Source organism: Pituophis catenifer, unplaced genomic scaffold (genome assembly GCF_029215685.1).
Source record: "Pituophis catenifer annectens isolate HBS135680 unplaced genomic scaffold, rPitCat1.0.hap2 SCAF_7, whole genome shotgun sequence".
NCBI classification, from domain to species: domain Eukaryota; kingdom Metazoa; phylum Chordata; class Lepidosauria; order Squamata; family Colubridae; genus Pituophis; species Pituophis catenifer.
Window position 1 is genome coordinate 54124198 of NW_027256887.1, and position 19489 is coordinate 54143686.

At 39.7% G+C, this 19489-nt stretch overlaps 1 protein-coding gene across 2 annotated transcripts in view; it reads right to left on the reverse strand.

Moving 5' to 3' along the window:
* Positions 1 to 1077: 1077 nt before the first annotated feature.
* The window catches only part of UBE2N (ubiquitin conjugating enzyme E2 N), a 41973-nt gene continuing 23561 nt past the window's right edge, over positions 1078 to 19489 (reverse strand). Inside the window, exons 1-4 of one of the 2 annotated variants that reach the window (XM_070947997.1) lie at positions 14347 to 14430; positions 3123 to 3369; positions 2824 to 2964; positions 1078 to 1741 (exon numbers count right to left, since the gene is read on the reverse strand). In XM_070947997.1, the coding sequence (XP_070804098.1) occupies positions 1701 to 1741; positions 2824 to 2964; positions 3123 to 3369; positions 14347 to 14376 (459 nt within the window). In that variant the 5' untranslated portion in view covers positions 14377 to 14430 and the 3' untranslated portion in view covers positions 1078 to 1700. Of the gene's footprint in view, positions 1742 to 2823; positions 2965 to 3122; positions 3370 to 14346; positions 14431 to 19489 lie in introns of those variants that run through there. The other variant, XM_070947996.1, reaches the window with a different exon arrangement.

Here is a 19489-nt window from a genome sequence, read left to right on the forward strand (position 1 = left end):
TATATATATATATATATATATATATATATATATATATATATATATATATATATATATATATATATATCTTTAAGATGGCTTTAATACCAGCTTTTAGAGAAACCGTTTTAAAATAATCTCTCTTGCTAAAATATATGAACCTTTTATTATACTATAATGCAATGAACTCGGGGGACAATACCATCACTAAAAGCATTTGTCTGTTGAAAATGTGATTTTAATAGATATTTATCTTACATAAGAGCACAATACATACACCATATTCTATATAGAAATCCCAGATGATACTAGCACAGGTATGATGGGAAAATTAAGGATCTCAATACTGTCCCCTGAACTACAAGACAGATATTGTCCATGGCAATTGGCATTACATTGGCCACATTGAAAGCACGAGGATTAGAAGATAGTCAAGGCAAAGACATAGGGTAAGAAAAGGAAGTTTCCAGGAAGTGTGGGAGTTAGAAATGTGGTCAAAATATGCCCCTGTGGGGGTTTTTTTTGCATCTTAACATGATGGCTTTTTGGAAAAAAAATCTATATTCCAAATTAAGAAATGGAGCAAAACCATGTTAATGTAAGGATTGTAGATAAAACCATATTTAACAAAGCTAGCCGTAAAGATCTTAATTCACCATAATGTAGGATTTAATTCTATGCACAGGATCATTTTTAAAAGATGCAAATTATCTTTAAATGTATACTCTGATACCCGATAATACTTAACACAAGACAGACAAGTTACATACACACCCAAAATTGCTGTTTGTTTTGCTAGCTTCCTGCTTTAGTGGTACTTTACACTGCATGTACATAACATCAATGATGCATCTAACCTATTTAAGTCTCTGATAAGCTACTACATTATCAAAGGCTTTTTAAAAACACAAAAACAAAAAATATTATGAACACTAGTAAGGCATTAATACAAGTCGAAAAAAAATCCAAGATTATACTACAGCTTTTAGGTTGATGAAATCAGACAGCTTCAATCCAGCTTTGTTTTTTTAAAAAAGCGATTGTCACAATTGAAAAGGGGAAAAAGAACACATCAAAACAAACTGTACAAAGGCAAAGTAGAATAACAAAATATTTTACTAAAACATAAGATTTACAGAAGATTTTCCAGACAAGCCATACAAAATGGTCACAAGCTTTTTCTTGAAAGGAAGATTTTTACACTTGACAGCAGAATCACAATATTATTAGTGAATGGATGTTTAATGTTCCCATTTTTTTTCAAACAACCAAGCTTGTCCAGCTACAGCTAAATTAGACTTGGCTAGAATATAACTGGTTAGCTGCTTTAACCAATGCAATTAGCATCACCATAAAAAAGGGAGGAAGAGCCCACACAATTAGAACAAAAACCCCTGCAGCTAACCCTGACTACTTTCATTCACAGTGCTCACACTTAACTCATGATGGGAAAAAATCATTAAAAGCAGAGATGTGCTACTGCTTTTAAACAATTTCACAAACAATCCTGATGATACTTCTAGCCTCTGCTCATGCAGAACAGGAGTGAATTAGGACAAGACACAGATTTGCTAATGTGCATTTAAATCACCAAAGAACTGATGTCTGGGTTTTTATTCTGTAAAGTTTTCTAAGACTCTGTCCATTACGTGAAAACAAAAAAAAAGGAAGAGGTCTTGGCAGAACAGGAAAAAGTGATGCACACTAATTTAGAGCACATTTTAAATATTATTCATGGCATATAGCCTAGTCCATGCTCTGGCTGTAAAAAGAAAGGAAAAAAAATATATTAGTCAAAAAAGTAAGATACTGAAATTTAAATATATTCCTTTGCTCCACTTATTTGATTTTGCTGAAAATCTGTTACAGTATTCTATCTATATTTGTGCCATGAGTTTCCTTTTTTATGAATTGATAGTGGCTTTTCCATGTTGAAATTAGGCACGTGATTACTACTGTTTGTTATGCAGTATTTATCATAATTAGTTGTGATCGGTGTGTCTCATTTGTGACACTAAAGCAGTGCCATTTGGAAGAGTAATTTAATGTTTTTTTTTTCTGATATATACAATATGCTTATTCAAGTAACCTTAACAAACTAGCCGGGAAATAAACTTCAGTAACGGAGGGTAGGCAGAAATTATGCTGTACCAGATGTTAGTCCTTCATTTAAAAAAGTTAACTGCTTGCATGCATATCTATAATCTGAATATGTTTATAAAAGAAAAGCAAAAGAAAAGCAATGTGAAAAACAGGAGGGCCCTACTCCAGGAGTGGGTTCTAAAATTTTTTTTACTACTGGTTCTGTGGGCGTGGCTTATTTTGTGGATGTGGCTTGATGGTCATGTGACAATTCTTTATGATTTAGCAGAGGTACTGGTCTACCAGGCTTTTAACTGCTTGCAGAGCTGTACCAGTTTACCCATTTATTTTTGCAGGCATCCGTCTACTCATTTGTTTTTGCAGGCACCGGTCTACTCATTTGTTTCTTTTAACACTGATCAGCTGTCGGGCAGCCCTTTGAAGCCCAGCGGCAAGAGTTTAAACACTTTTTTTCCCTCTAGCCATCAGCTGGGACTCAGGAGGCAGCAATAGATAGGGGGTGGGGCCAAATAAAAGGTAAGAATAATGCAGGGGGGCGGGGGGGGCAGAACCAGTTTGGTGACGTCATATCATCACCGCTACCGGCTTGGCAGAACAGGGCCGAATGGGGAGGAACCCACCACTGCCCTACTCTCTTCAAATCAATCACCCACATCAGAAAGAGAAAGAGAGAAAGAGGGATGGTGGTGGTAGGTAGGTATCTTGAAAAGAGGTACTAGGCCTAGAATGAAGATACAACACCTGTTTCTATGGCTTGGACTTCATTGGTCTTCCACTGCTCAGCTACATCATTTGCTAGTGGATCATCTGGGTTGGGTGCGCTTAACAAAGCCTGGATTGATAGCAGAACTGTACGGATCTGCAAAGCTGGAGACCATTTATCTGAGGAAGCAAGTGAAAGGGTACTACAGCAGCATTTCTAATAAAGACACTCTTTCTCCCACACCTCCCAACTTGGGAAATCACTGAAATAATTTCTGAATATCTTCACAATCGGCTAAAAGAAGGTATCATTGTAATAATGATTCCAAAATGCTTACCTTTCAAAATATCTAAACATATTCTTCCCAATTTGTCTACATTAGGATGATAAATTTTGGTCATGAAACGTACTTTCGGAGCTGCCATTGGATATTCTTCTGGAAGGAATAGTTCAAGTTTAAATGTCCCACCCTCAAAGGGGGAATCCTGTGGCCCTGCAATGACCACATGAAAATAACGTGCATTGCTTTCATCTGGTTCTGCCTTTATGCCAGGAACAGGTTCTGCCAGCAAGCGCTGGGTTTCCTGAAAGAGAAAAAAACAACAGTTGTTGGTAAGAATTCATGCCTTGAAATGACACAATTCAGGGATAAATGCTGCCATTTCCTTATCTCTTCCCTCTTCCACTGTAAAAGGGAAGTCTGTTGGAATAGCAACTAAAATCTTGGTTCAGCACATCTATCAAAGCTTTTCTTAATGCTGTTGTTTTCTTTGGGGCCAACTTTTTTTCTTATAAATTGAACAACAACTTTTTCTATATTTGAGGTCTTCTGCTGCTGTAAACACCTGCTCAAATTGTCCTTGATCAACATTTATATAAGATCTATGTAATCTTACAGCTCTTGCTCTGGGTTCATCTGGGGGCATGAGACCAGTGACTCACTGAAACCTGAAAGTCTTGGAACTAATAACATAATTGTTTGCACGCTGTCTAGTTGTTGTTATTTTGGAAGTGAGTTTTCTACCACACTAGATGAAATTGAAAAACATTAACATTAATTGCTCTTACTCTCCTGATTAACAGAAGAAATAATTAGAACCACCTTCTAATTACTAAAAAAACTATTTTTAACATGCAAGGCTAAATATAAAAACTGCTTTAAAAAAACAACAACTTTAGTTTGTTTGACAAATCAGGTACCAGTGTGTCATCAAATTTCTTATATACTTTCAGATCTATTTGAAAAACAGATTTGAAACAAAATTACTAAGAGTTGAAAAATTGTTTAAATTTATAAAATTTCCATTTGCTGTAATCTGTAAATTTTCAGATATAGTCTGAGAAAGCATAGAAACTGATTTTGCTAAACAAAATAAATAAAATTTAAACTATTTATTTATTTAATAATGTCGATAGACAGACAGACAGACAGACAGATGGCTGTAGATGACAATAAAGATTCAATAGTGTTATGAAGCATAATGCTCCCTCATTTACAATATTACATTTTTTTCCATGCTTGTGTCTGAAAGAACTGCATCTGTTCCCTGAGATTTACAAATTATTTCTTAGTTTGCAAAGTAAAATCTTCTTTTATTATAAACAAGTTTATGTTTTAGTTTCTCTGCTCCATTTTCATTACGGTGTTTCCCCGAAAATAAGACAGGGTCTTATTTTTTTTTGAACTCCGAAATAAAGGCTTGGCCTTATTATTAGGGGATCTTATTATTTCAGGGGTGCAGGAGACCCCAGGCGGCCTGCACACTCACAGCTGGAAGTCCAGCAGAGAGAGGTTCCCTTTGCGCGCCACCATCAAGCCCCTCCCCTCCCGAGGGGTGTGTGTGTAGAACACGAATGGCCCGAAGGCACCAAGCCGCGCGAGTGCCTATCCCCACCCCCCGCTTGTGTGCCTCCAAGGCCTCACATCGATGTTGGCGAAGCTGGTGAGCACCAGGTCCTTGAGGAGCTCGTAGCCAATGCAGCCAGTGACCACCACCAGCACCCGCGCAGAAGCCACAGCCTCAGCCAGCTCTCTCTGCAGGGTCCAGCTCCAGCTCTAGCCGTCACCATAGAGTGGGAAGTACACTCCCAGAACGGCCGCTGCCCTGGCTGGGGTTTGGAAGCTGCAGAGGCAGAGCTGAGAGAGAGAAAGAAAGACGTCTGCTGCTTCTGCTGCTTTCCTTGCATGCAGCCAAAAGCAGAAGCAGCAGAAGTCTTTCTTTCTCTGCCTCTGTGGCTTCCAAACCCCAGCCAGGACAGCAGCCACTGTGGGAGTGTGCTTCCCACTCTATGGTGATGGTCGCCAAAGGCCTCCCCTTCCCCCCTGTTCTTCTCCACTCCGATTGCCGCGAGACGCCGGGCAGCCCCAACAGACACAGTTCAGCTGGCCCAGCCACAGCCAACGCTTCTCACCCATGGCTGAGCTTGGCTGCAGGGGACCGTTGGGCCTCCACAGGTAGTGGCGGCGGCGGCAACACCTGCAGCGCCTCAGCCATCCCTGCCACGACCCGCATACAACTGCGGGATGCATCAGGCCTGCCGTTGTAGTCCTCTGCGACTGCCTGCCGTGCATGGAGGCCTCTCTGCCGCCGGTGGCTGCCCTGTCAAGGAAGCCCCGGGGCGGCGATGCTTGCGCTGGGGCTGCTGTAGTGGGCTATGTGGACACGGCACCTGGGAGTGGGGGCAAGAGTGGGCGGGCTGCCACCATGGCGCAGGAGCAGGCGCTCGAGGTTTACATTCGGTGCTGCGGGCAGCGAAAGAGTGGGAGGTGCAGGAGTTCACAGGGATGTGGCTGCCTTGGAAGGTACAGTGGGGCGAGGGACCTGTGTGTGCGTGTAGAGAGAGGGGGGGTTATTTTGGGGGCAGGGTATATATTTAGGCACACCCCAAAAATCAGGCTTGGGCTTATTTTCGGGACATGTCCTATTTTCGGGGAAACACGATAGAAAAAACAGATCTGTATCTAACAATGAAGAAGTGTTTATTTTAAACCAAATGGATATTTTATCTTAAGATACCTGAATCCAGTTTTGTTTTTTACTATCAGAGGAAAGAGATCTACAGCCTCTTTGGTCATAGCAACTAGTTGAATACAGCACTTGTACTTGCTACACAATTTATAAAGTTACATATTGCAAATATACTAAGTATATGCGACATATTTCCACCTCTTACAAGAAACACATTAAGATTAATAGGGATATGGCATAATTCAGATTCGGAGCCAAAAAGACATTTCAGAATAGATGTATTTGTCAATGCCTCCTTAAAGAAACTGCATCTATTCCTGGGCCTACAGAGTAACTGTGTGATCCCATGGAAATAACACATTTAAATTATAGAGCTATTCTCATAATATGACAAGGTGCTCTGAGGCAGATATGCCTCCCTAACTAAAATGTGTATTTTCCTGGGTTGCATGAATGTCATAATGCCCTAGGAAAAGATACATTTATAAGGAGATTCTGATAAAATATGGCATGGGCACCCATGACCATATTTAAGGGTGTGATGAGGCCACAGCACACCCTTAAAGATTAACAAAATACCTTAAATGCAAGCCATTTCTGGCTAGATTCTTGTAACATGCTGTATCAGAGTAAACAAACCTTATCTGGTTTAGTACAGTGTCTGAATCAAGACTTTGTGTCTTTTTCTTTTACTGAGTGCCATCCGATACTAAGATAAATCCTTTTCTTTACCTAATCAGATTGATCATTCTACAAGTATTTTATCACCCTCTTATTCTCACAGTACTTTCTCAAGTCCAGTCCTATGTGGTTCAGAATACAAGCTGTTTATTTTTTTATTATTATTATTTAATATATTTCTATGACCATCGACTTCAGAGATAGTGATTATGGGCAGGTAACATTAAGTTTAAAAAGAGCTAAACGCTATAAAACAAACTCTCTTTTTACGGCCCTGTAATCCCTTAATTTAGGGTAGAATCAGGGCAAATAATCAAAACAAAAATAATTTAGAAACCCATACTCCAATAAATGCCAATATCTTACAGAATGGACTCATTCAACACCTGGTCCAATGCTTGAAGAGGGAAGTTTTCAAAGCCAAATAATAGGCCAAAATGGTCAAGGAATTCAAATCTTGGGCAAAAAATGTTGTATAATATAGGAGCTGCAAAGGAAAAGGCATATCTCCTGGGTCCCATGAGATGGCACTGTTTCATGGAGAACATAAAACATCTCTTTATGTGACAGCAGAAACAACCAAAGATAAGGGAATAAGCTGGTCCTTTGCCTAAAAAAGACTTTATCACTAGAACCCTAAATTGTGCCTACTGGAAGCCGGTGCAGCTTGCAAAGAAGTGAAGTTACATGAGTGCACCATGATGTGCCTCTAACTGCCCACACTACTGCATTCTGGAACAGTGATAGCTTCTAAATAGTATTCAAAGACACACCCATGAACAGCACATTGCAAGAATTCAAATGGAAGGTCACCAAGGCACGAGTGACCGTGGATATTAATCCAAACATATTTATTTACTTTATAAGACAGCCATCTCACTGTAAAATGACTCTGGGCAGCACAATTGGTGCACAAAATGGATTTGTGCAATGGACCTCCTGACCACAACTTCTACCTGTTCTGCAAGTGGAACCAAAAAGTCCAAAAGGACCCCAAGTTGTGGACTGGTTTGTCTGGGGAGTGTTACCCCTTTCAGAACTAAAGATGGAACATCCCCAAATAAGGGGGTGGAAGCCTACAACCCAGATTCTGTTTTTTCTCATCCAGATCCACATAGCCTAAGATACTGTGAGAGAACCTTGAGTAATTGATTGGTCCAGGATAGCAGTATAGTTAAGTATAATCAGCATACTGATGATACCTAATCCCATGCTGACTGATGATATTAAGCAGTGGCTTGATGTAAGTGTAAAATAGGAATGGGGACAGGGTCTAGAGCTAGATTTTCTCCCCACTAACTGAAACTACCCTAGAAGGAGAACTGTCACAATAACACAATTCCCACTTCTCACTAAAACTAGTCTAGAAGATATAATTGATGGTATCAAAAACTACTGAAAGATCCAGAAAGATGCATTTTTCCACTCCAGCCTTTTGAAAAATTACCAACAAATGTGATCAAACCTAACTCATTACCCAAGTTTGAATCTTTACCGAAAAGCAAAATTAACTTGCTTTCGCCAAGGTCCTTAGCCACCTTCACCTTGCAACTCAGCTACCTTCTCAGCACTTTCGCTATAAAAGGAAAATTATAGACAGAATGAAAATTGTCCAGGACCATTAGATCAGCAATGATTCATTAAGGGAAAGGACTACTGCTTCTTGAGGAGTTAGCAGGATCCCTTCCTCCCTCAGAAATGGATTCACCATTATATGCATCTAATTATATATTGTCTCCCAGGAAACCTTAACCAACTGGAAGGAACATGCATGTACCACGTGGCCTGGTCTATTTCTCAAGACAAGTGATAACCAAGCCAGATCATGCCTCAGTCAACTCCATTCAACTTGATATCCAGAGTTCAGTTCATGGCCTTATAGATGTTCCCTTAGCACCACCTTACACAGATCACAGATCAGATCATTTTGAAAAAGCTGCCAGCCCTGCAGATGCAGTAAGAGTAGAAAAATATTTTTTCTTGCAGTCTTATCACAAGGTAATCCCTAATAAAGGCTTTTACCATTATTATACTATATTTAATATCTGAATCTGTGGACATAAACAATATGTTAGAATTCCATGGACAAAAATACCTTTTAACTGCCTAATATAATCCTTTAGTCTTTCTCACCACCATTTGTCACTTGATCTCTTCTTTCTATGCCTCATTATAATTTTTAAAAGAACTATTATTAGATCTCAGTCAGGAGTCAAGAACTTGATTATCAAACACCGTCATACATGGTAGTCACAGCTGCAGATCTTATTTCCTGATCAATCATTAGTTCTTGTTACATCTCCTTTAATTCTTTCTGCTTCTTAGTTCTGCATATTTTAGTCACTGAAGTATTTCCAGTTATTAGTTTCTCCCGATTCATTCAGAAAAGTATCTGAAAATAGTATTTTCTATTTATTGAAATATATGTGCCCACATTATCAATCTTCATCTTATTCTGATTGTAGCATAGTAACATTTGAGGCATCCTAAAACTTACCTTGTCATATCTATATTATTTATTTCATACATAATTATTTAACAAATAATCTGATCAGAGATTTAAAATAAAAGTTAACAAGCTACCTACAGATTAGGAAATGTTTATTATCTCCAAATGTTAGTGAAGTTCCCATTCTCTCTTAATATTGGCCATTCCAGCTGAGCTTGTTAGAAACTGGATAAATATGTGGAAGGCATAATATAGCCTATCAATTTAAAATATAATATCAGATAAAACAATTATCATGTTAATGAATCCAAAGATTCTAGATATCTATTTATAAAAATACTGTTATCTATTATAAAAAAAGGATAAAGACACTTGAAGACTTCTTTAAAAGATCCAATTTAACATACTGAATAATATTTATAGAACCAGTTTTTCAAATGCACTTTTGTTACTTTATTAATGCAGACATTAATTTGCTTCCAATGGTACAGAACAAATGTACAAACTGTTACTGGTCCAGAAATGATTGTACTGCAGTACACAGGCAGTGAAAATATAGCAGTAAAAATCAGAAAAAAGTTTGTCATTATAAATATGCAAGAGTTTTAGAAAATTTTAACAGCACATTATCATCATACAAAATGAAGTGGCCTTCAGGTCCATCCTAAAATCCCAATTAAAGAAGTCCCATTAGTTATATAGATTATATTTGAACATACTGAATATAGGGCAAATCCAACCCTTCTTTGTATAATTAGTTCCAAACAACTCCATTTTTTCTTGTAATATTTAATGGGAATTTGCTATCGTGTAGTTTAAATTCATTATTCTTATCCACCCCAATTTTCTATTACAAAATATATTTTTTTCAACCTCTTTTCACAGAACCTTGTTCTAGTCCTCCAATTATTCTTCCTGTTGTCCTATGAATCCGGTCTACTTTTTCTGAAACTTTCTTAAAGCATGGCAAACACTACAGTACATAGTACAGGTAGTTCTCAACTTACAACCACAATTGAGGCCAAAATTTATGTTAAGTGAGAAATGTATTAAGGGAGTTTTGCCCCATTTTATGACTTTTCTTTCCAGATTTGTTAAATGAATCACTGCAGTTGTTAAATTAGTAACAGGGTTGTTAAGTGAATCTGGTTTCTCCATTGACTTTGTCAGATGGTCGCAAAAGGGGATCAAGTGACCCTGGGACACTGCAACCGTCATAAATGTGAGTCAGCTGTGAAGCATCTGAATGTAAATCACGTGACCTTGGGGATGCTACAACAGTCATAAGTATGAAAAATGATCATGTCACTTTTCCCAGTGCCGTTGTAACTTCAGTCACTAAATGAACTGTTGTAGATCGAGGACTACCTGTACTCAAAGCAGATCCAACCAATGCAGAATAAAGAGAACTGTTATCCCTATAATTTGAAGGCCATAGTTCTGTTGATTCAACTTAAACTGCATTTGCCTTTTTCTGTAGATATATCAAAACGCCGACCAATATTATTTGTAATTAATAATTATTCCAAGATCTTTTTCACAAGTGACCAGACTACATATTTCCCATTCTGTGTGTTTGATTATTGTTTCCTAAATGAAAAGCACTGCATTTACCTTTTCTGAATTTTGTCAAAATTTTGTCAATTTTGTGAAAGCAAGATATGTTATTTTAAAGCATTCCAATTATCTACTGAAGGAAAAAAATGAGATATCTGGCAAGACTAGTCCCTTGGAAAAATTATTCTAACTTCTGGTCATTATTACTCTTAGTTTTCAAGATGTTTACAAACCAATTTCTTTAAACTTTGCTCTTGAATTGTCCAGATCAAAACATAAAACTAATGTATTTGTTGGCTGGATCATTTTTTACAGCAGACACAATATTCCATCATCTTTCTCCACATTCTCAATGTAAGACATGAAAGATTTTGACACTACTTTTAGTTTTGGGAATGTGAAGCCAGAAAGAGAATTTAATTAGAAACACTTGAGAAAAGTAGCAACAAATATGAGCCAGTGTAAAGAACATATAAATATTGATGGAGCCCATGATACATTCATATTTTCCCTTTTCTTTCTTTCGCCAGAATGAGCTAGATGCCTTGTTTCTACTATAAAAAAAAGGCTTCGTTTTTTACATCTCCCAGGGAGCGTTATTGCCTAGGGGAATTAAAATAGTGCATTTTTGGTGGACTGACACAATACCTCCTGGGCAAGACTAGTCAGATGCAATCCTTGATCCATCTGCAGATCATGATGATAAGATAGGAATTATAGCCAAGATGGGACATTTAAGGAAATACACATGGCTATCTAAAACTCCAAATCTCTCTATTCTGCTCAATTAAATTGTGATTATTAATCTGGTATCCAATTTGTGCTGATGCCTCTTTAACTAAACCTAGAATTTGAGTGAAAGGAAAGATACTTTCCTGACCCCAATAAAACACTAAATTCATCTTTGTCATGAAAGTTGGTCTAGACCACGGGTGTCAAACTCGCAGCGCCACGTTGCTGTCACATGACATTTTGCGATGTTTTCCCCATTCGCGGAGCTGGGGTGGGCATGGCCTGCATATGATGCATCTGGCCTGCGGATTGTCAGTTTTGACACCCTTGGTCTAGCCACAGAGATGACGATGATGATAATGTTTGGCTAGATAACACACAATTTTTTCTTGGTAGAGAGCAATGTTTAAAGTTATGGGACTAAGGAATGTTACTTCATGCAGGGAGTTCCAAGCTGACTCACATAAGAGTTCAATCAGGGCTCAGGTTATGACTTGAAATACTAGCTGAAAGCCCCACAACAGATACTTCTGGATAGCTGTTAATCTTAACAGGGATCCCTCCCACTTAGGAATCCCTTGATGATGCCAAGAAAGGTTCAATGCTTCCTGGTAACAGTACTAAAGGGAAGGCTGATACTTATGCAAGATCCCAATTTATAGAAAGGTCAGGATCTGGGGAATGGAGACTGATATTGGTGATATTATTTTTAGCCTGTCTGCAGATAGCTCACTATATGAGCAACTAGTATATACAAATAGAAGTTCTTTAGAATGCTAGGATGGCTTAGATAGTTTTGCTATTGTACCGCAGGTTAACAAAATGTCCACTCAATTTCCATACATTTGGCTACTAACCAACTAGGTTCTGGGTAGGTGTATCCTTTTGGATGATCCCATTGCTAAAATGTGAAAGATTTTACCAGGTCTGAGTACCAGGGATTTGTGGACCAAATGAGTGTTATTCATATCAGCACCATTCTCAGATATTACAACAGACTTAGGAGTCTCAGGCTTAGTGGAACAAGGATTATATCATAGACCCAGGTGGTGCTAAAAGAAATACGTTTGTCTATTCTCTAACGAAGAATGCAATAAATCACTCATTCTTATATTTGGTGGCTGTTGCTCAGAGATCCATTCCTTTTGTGAAGAGACATTTTCCTCCTCCAGTTGTTTCCAAGATTTATCTACGATAATACATAATTAGCTGCAGGTTTGCATTATCAACTACAATGGCTAATAACTAAATGTAACCTTGAAATGCCAATGTAGTGAGTCCAAATAATATACCTGTATATGAATAGTTTGATCAAGTAAGCCAAATCTACCAAAAAAATCCCAACCCTTTCTTCAACCCTGATGCTTTCTTCTCGGTTTGGATTAGAACTATTATAAATTGTTTCATTGTTGTAATAATAGAGATATGACCTGCTTGATCACATCAAAGGCCTTTTTATTTCAACATTCCATTTCCAAATTGGTCAACAAGAAAGCTACAGGAAGCACATTAGAGCAAATAGATTTGGCTTGGTGTTGCTCCTTTAGTAATATTGAAGATTGTGAACTAGTTTTATAAATTACCAGTTAAAAGAAATTTACAGTTGCAGTTTTAACTGGTGTTTTACTCCAAAGAAGAGATATTTCATCACTAAAGCTGAACCTTCCCAGAAAAGTCATTCTAAAATACAAAGCAATTAATTGTATCTTGGAGAAAGCTATAAGACTACAATGTGTTAAGGATTTTAGTATAAGTTATCAAAGTTCATTATCATTTGTATGTGTGCATTATGTGTGTGCATAGTTCCTATAACTCCTAGTACCTACCAATAAAATTATATTACTAAATTTCTAATTATATTTATCAAACAGCTGTGGAGAGGAAAGAAAAATGAACAACTTCCACCAGTCAAGGGTGGAGGTAACTTCTCATACATCTGCCTAATTGAGTCTCTGGGAAATCCATTCTGGCCCTATCACCAGTGGAAACGCATCTCCTTCAGCAGAATCATCTATACCCCTCTTAGCTAGAGAAATCATAAGTGCTCTATTAACACCGGAACAGATTTTCATAAATATTCAACTACACAAAACAAAATGCTACAAATGACAAAATACATATAGAAGACTGACAATTTGTAAGTGGATTTATTTTAAATCGAGTGCTTAACAGTTAATTCACCTTCTTTTCTTCATGGTTTTAAAACTTTACATTAAATTCTGCAGAAAGGGAATTATGCCACACACAGAGGCATCAAGAATCCGCCATAAGATGCATGCATTCAAATTAAAATATTTTAGCTTCTATCCAAATCTGGATTTACTCAAACAAAAACACAGGAGGTGGGGAAAGGAGCTGCAAGGCAATTTGGCAAGCGGTGGAAAGCACAATTCCTTAAGGAGGTACTCATGAGTCATCGCTAAACTGACCATCTCCTTCCTCCTCGTGGGAAGGGAGAGCACGCTCACTTCTCCCCGGGATTAGCTGTTTATCGGAAAGAAAAGAGCAGAATTATTTCGGCGGCGAATGAATGTAGAGACTGCATATCAGAGCTCTGGGGAAGCAATTCAGCTGAGCCGTTTCCACCCGTCTGCCGGCTCGGCCCGGCCCCAGGTCATACATCTCTTAGCCTGCGTTGCCCCATCAAAACACCTCCCTCTTCGGCCGCAGAATAAAACGAAGGGCAGGGCGGGGCGGGGACTGAGGGGCGGGTGGACCGCGCGCTAAAGGCCCGGAAGAGGGGACGGCCGGAGAGGGAGGGGGCTCGTGCAAGCCTCCCCGCCTGAAATTCCCATTCATTCCCGGCAGGCTGAGGTGCCGAGGCCTCGCCCGCGGCGCTCCTTGCATCCGTCACGCACCCATCGGCCGTCGCTCCTTTGCACATATACGCGCACGCGAGCGAGCGAGCGAGAGCGCGCCTCGAATGGCGGTGGCTGTTCCCTGCCGCCGGTCCCTCGCTGCTCTCCCCCCCCCCGCCCCCTGCAGCAGCAGCAGCGGCGCGGGCAAGCGGAGTGACACCACTGCCTGTCTCCCTCACCGGAAACGCCGCGCCCCCGAAGCATTTGCGCCAGGCTCTCCCGGCCACGAGCTACACGCGGGGCCTGCCTCCGGCTGCCGCAGGGGGGGAGGAAGGGAGGAGAGGAAACAGACAAGAGGAGAAGTAAAGCGGGTACCTTAATGATCCTGCGGGGCAACCCAGCCATCTTGTCTTATCACGATATAGTCTCCACTGGACCTCGACTCCGCTCGGGGCTTACGCGCTACCGGAAGAAGCCCGTGATTCACTTCCCGTAACGTCACCGCAGCACCTCCGGGGGCAAGCTGGGAAGTGTAGTGTCAATTGCTAGCAAGAGAGGATGAATGAACCCAGTGGTTTCCTGAGCGGGAGGACTCTAGAAGGCGCGGCTCTTAGTCTCCCTTAAAGATGAGAACCATTGAGGCGTCTCTCTTTGCTTGAGAAAGGCCGTTCTGCATTCTGTTGCCTCAGGCAAAGCAGTAAAATTCTCATCCCAATGAGGGGTTTGGGTTTTTTTGCCTGAAGATTAAACCATGGTTGTTTAACCGTTATTTGCTTGAATCAACTAAAGTTGGCTGGGTTTACACAAAAGAATAAAACACTAAACAAACCACATAAAGTTTAGCACAGCCAATTTCCTTTAGGTGGACCACGTGATCATCAAAAAAGTAAACATTTTAATATGGCTTATGGGGGAAATATTAAATATGTATCTTTTTAAAATTAGTTTGTTATGCTCGCTCCCAAATGCACATTTATACTTCGGCCACCTAAGGACTCACTGAAGAAGAGCCTAATGCTGGGAAAGATTGAGGGCAAAAGAAGAAAGGGATGACAGAGAATGAGATGGCTGGATAGAGTCACTGAAGCAGTCGGTGTGAGCTTAAATGGACTCCAGAGGATGGTAGAGGACAGGAAGGCCTGGAGGAATGTTATCCATGGGGTCGTGATGGATCAGACACGACTTCGCAACTAACAACAACAAAGCACATTTATTTCCACTAGATCTACCAACAAGATAATATTGCATTGTTCTCCCTCAGTACACAGGTAGATCAATATCCTTAAGCACCTAGGACAGGGGTCTGCAACCATTTGGCCAAAGAGCCATTTGGGCCCGTTTCCCACAGAAAAAAAAACACCGGGAGCCACAAAATCTTTCCCGTGCCTGACTATTTCTTGAGCAACCACAAAACTAGCATATGTAGTTGAATTAAATGTTCTGATTTCTTCTGAAATGTTTCTTTTCTTGGATTTATCCATGATTGGCGTACTGGGGGTTGAAAAACTCAATAAATCGCATGCCGGTGGGTGTCACACATTGGCGGTTGTGATGCATATTTTGAGTGACGGAGCCGCAGCAGAGGGGTAAAAGAGCCACATGCAGCTCCAGAGCTGCAGGTTGCTGACCCCTGACCTAGGATTATCAGAGTTGGGCAAAAGGAAGACATGATCTTTTTATCCTCCTGCCCTCCATTCAGCAAGCACAGGCTTAAAATCAAATATTGTCAGGCCTTTTCAGTATCTCTTCCGTATCAGCTTTTCACCATGAGGCTTCCCTAATGAATGCTAATGGCAAGTTAACAAGGTTGGAGATTTTAATTTGTAGATTCCCTATTGCCTGAAATTAATAAGACCTTATTTGGTTCTAATAAAAGAGAATATTTGTAGCTCAGGGTTGAACTATGGAGTTCCTTGGTAGTCTAAGTTTGATTGTATCCTTGCAGACATTTCATTATCCAATTAGATAACATCAGTACTAGAAGGGACATACAAGACTTTTGCCTACTAATTGGCTCCAGCACATTCCTGCAATTAAAAAAACTGATACTGGCAAAAGTAATTTCATACACGTGTAGATCTAAATACTTTATTTTCATTACAATTTTTTCCAATTTTGTTGGGGATGCCAAGAAAGTTAAACAATCAGTGTGTTCCACCCACCCATTTGTCCAATTCTCCATGTCCTTCCTTTCTTCATATATCTAATAACCTTATGCCTCATAAGTTGTCATGTAGACAAGTTAGAGACCATCAATTTAATGTAATACCTGTGCATAAGGGCAGATCATATCAAACATCTGTTCAGCTATCAGTGCTGTATCTCTCTTACTGTAAAAGTCAGTACATAACTATTGCCATTCCACTGCATCCTAAACTTGCATCTTGAGGCAGCTGTCTCATAATGCCTATTGGTAATTTAATATTGTTCTCATATTGCATTTGCACTGAAAGCAAATTTTTCATGCCTTCATATTTCAATAGCAATTCTATTTTCGGTGTCTCTTCTGAATCCAAGACTGGAATGATAGTTATCTGATCATGGGGCCTTCTTAGAAATGGAGTCCTTCACAAATAACTTCCTAGTTTCCTACTCTCCCAGTGGCTGTAAAATGCTGGTATTATTATGAAGGACTCATCTAGGAAGGTTGCTTTGTGATACTAATATTTAATGCTACAATTCCATATTAAACATTGTAGTTGAATTCAAATAAATTTATGTTGAAAAAATGTAAAACATCTGTCTTTTATTTGCTGATCTGTGTTTCTCTTTCGCTATAGATCCTGTCTTAAAATTACAAATCACTTCTTCCTACTCCAGGATGCTCTCCTGAAAATGTCTCTTACACTAGCAAGGTTTTAAAAACATTCTAGAACAGGGCTGTCAAACTCCCGGCCCTGGGCCAGATGAGTCACGCACTGGCCATGGTGGCCACACCCAGTTTAACGAAGGGGGAAAATGTCCTGATACATCACGTGATGCCACCATGACGACACAAGTTTGACACCCCTGTTCTAGAAGATGACAGCACAAAGGACTTCCACATGGCCATTTTAACATACCCATTAAGTCACCAGCAGCTTAAATTGAAAATTGTTACATTTTCTCTACACAGTTCAATGTTAAACTATTTTATGTACAGGAAAAAAAATTAATGTCAATAATTATTTATTTATTTATTTATTTATTAATTCTCATGTGGACTGAGAATTCTGGCATCTAATTCAGCTCCAGGATGGGGAAGGCTGAGCTACGGTCATATACCTGCTGAAGGACATACAAACATGACTTGCCTCAGCAGGAAGCAGCATCTGGCTGATTTTATGTGGGCTTGGAAACTAATTGGGGTCAGGCCTGATTAGTATTTGGATCATCAGGAAAAACCAGACTAGGGAGAAAGAACTCTCAGAAGAAAGCAGTAAACAGTATAGCAGTTTTGTACTGTTGCCAAGAAAATGACATAGCCATGTCCATGAAGCCACCAGGAGTGCAACTTTACTTAAAAGCAATGTTACTTTAAAGAAAGTAATATGCAATTCAGCAACCACATTATGAAACCATCACCTAAGTAATATCCAAGGGAAAAAAACCACCAATCTCTCTAGCAATACTGGGAAAAGTAGTGCCTCCATTCTACAGTACCATATTTCCATTGCATTGGTCACAATGCTGCAACTCTTTCCCTGAATGACTCAGCTCTGCCTTGTATTAAGTAGACAGAAAGGATTGCCAGCAACAATAAATGGAAGATATCAAAATCTGAAAGATGGTGGGTATGGGTTGGGACCTTTGCCCCATCCTTTTTACAAGCCCATTTGAACATAATGCTACATTTATCATAGATTTTGATTCTTCTCTGGCAGGGGTGTCAAACTCAAGACCCGCGGGCCAGATCCAGCCCGCGGGGGGGGGGGGTGTGCTTAAATCTGGTCTAAGGGGCCGGCCTTGAAATAGCAATGGACTGGACCGCGGTGCCTCTGGCAGCCAAAATGGGGCACAAGGGAGCTGCGTGCAGGGGCCCCCGTGCCCCATTTTGACCAGCAAGGTGCTGCAGGAAGCTGTCCAGGCCGAAAATGGCATGGGAGGATGGGTCCATCCCGTCTCCCTACCCCCCACCCCCACCCATCCACCCTGCGGAGGAGAACTACAATACTGATCTGGCCCTCGAAAAAATCCAATTTGACACCCCTGCTCTATGGACATCACTACAAACTGTTCTTAACCTCTTAGCTTGTTAATAAGTTGATTATTTCATGACCATTGCTTGATTCAATTTTGTCACAAGGTGTTGGAAAAAAAAATGATAATGCAAAATGTTTTGAAGAATACAGGTAGTCCTTGACTTACAACCAATTGTTTAGTGATCATTCAAAGTTACAACACTGAAAAAAAGTGACTTATCATTTTTCACACTACCACTGCAGCATCTCCATGGTCATGAGATGAACATTTGGGCACTTGGCAACTGGCATTTATGACAATTGCACTGTCCCAGGGTCATGTGAACACCATTTGTAACCTTCCCAGATGGCTTCCGACAAGCAAAGTTAATGCAGGAAGCCAGAGTCACCTAATAACTGCATGATTCACTTAAGAACTGTAGTGATTTGCTTGACAACTGTGGCAAAAATATTATAATAGGGCAAAACTACTTAATAACTGCCTTATTCAGCAATGGAAACTTTGGGCTCAATTGTGGTTGTAAGTTGAGGACCATTTGTATTTTGAAGAAAGTTGAAGGTAACAGGCAACTTTACGCTGATAGAGAGATACAAAATGCAGTTATAATTACAGTATAAATTTATCTTTATTGTATTCTCAACCAAGGGAGAGGATATCCTCATCTGCAAAGTATTTAAAACATCTTAAAATGTTTATAAATCTAGCGTAGAATTCTATACCTGATAATTCAAAAGTAATTTTTACTTAATTCATAATAAATTCCAGGGTGAATATGGGTTTGTAATAAAATGTTAGTGAAGTGTAAGCTTTTAAGAACTACAGATCACTTCGACTGATTTAATTTCATTATTTATCAAATTCAGATACTTAGAAAGCATAGCTTGCCTACTAATGCTACCCCATGTGTAGAATAGACTTAACGATTTTTGCAAATCAGTTAAAGAACAGATACCCTGTCAATAATTAAATGCAGCTAATTTTTTTTTTTTAGAAAAAGGTTATGTTTATTTTCTACTGCATGAACATAAAACTCAGTATCCTTGTGTTGGAAGAAATGTCCATCTGGGTTCAGTTCCAATGGAAACATGGAGGCTGTTTGAGGGCACTATGCAGGGATAACTTTGTAGGCTGTCTTGAGTCCCAGGCTTGGTTGAATCTTGCTGGGTGGTGCAATCTTCCCAGGTGCCATGTGGTGAGATAGGTAGAGGGCTAATCCTATTATGCCCTGAGGGTGAAGGTCTTTTGTTTTGTAGATAAGCTGGCCTAGCCTTTTGTCTTGTAGATAGGTTGGCACCAAAATATCAGGGGGGGGCGGCGGCGCAGGGAGCTGAGGCTC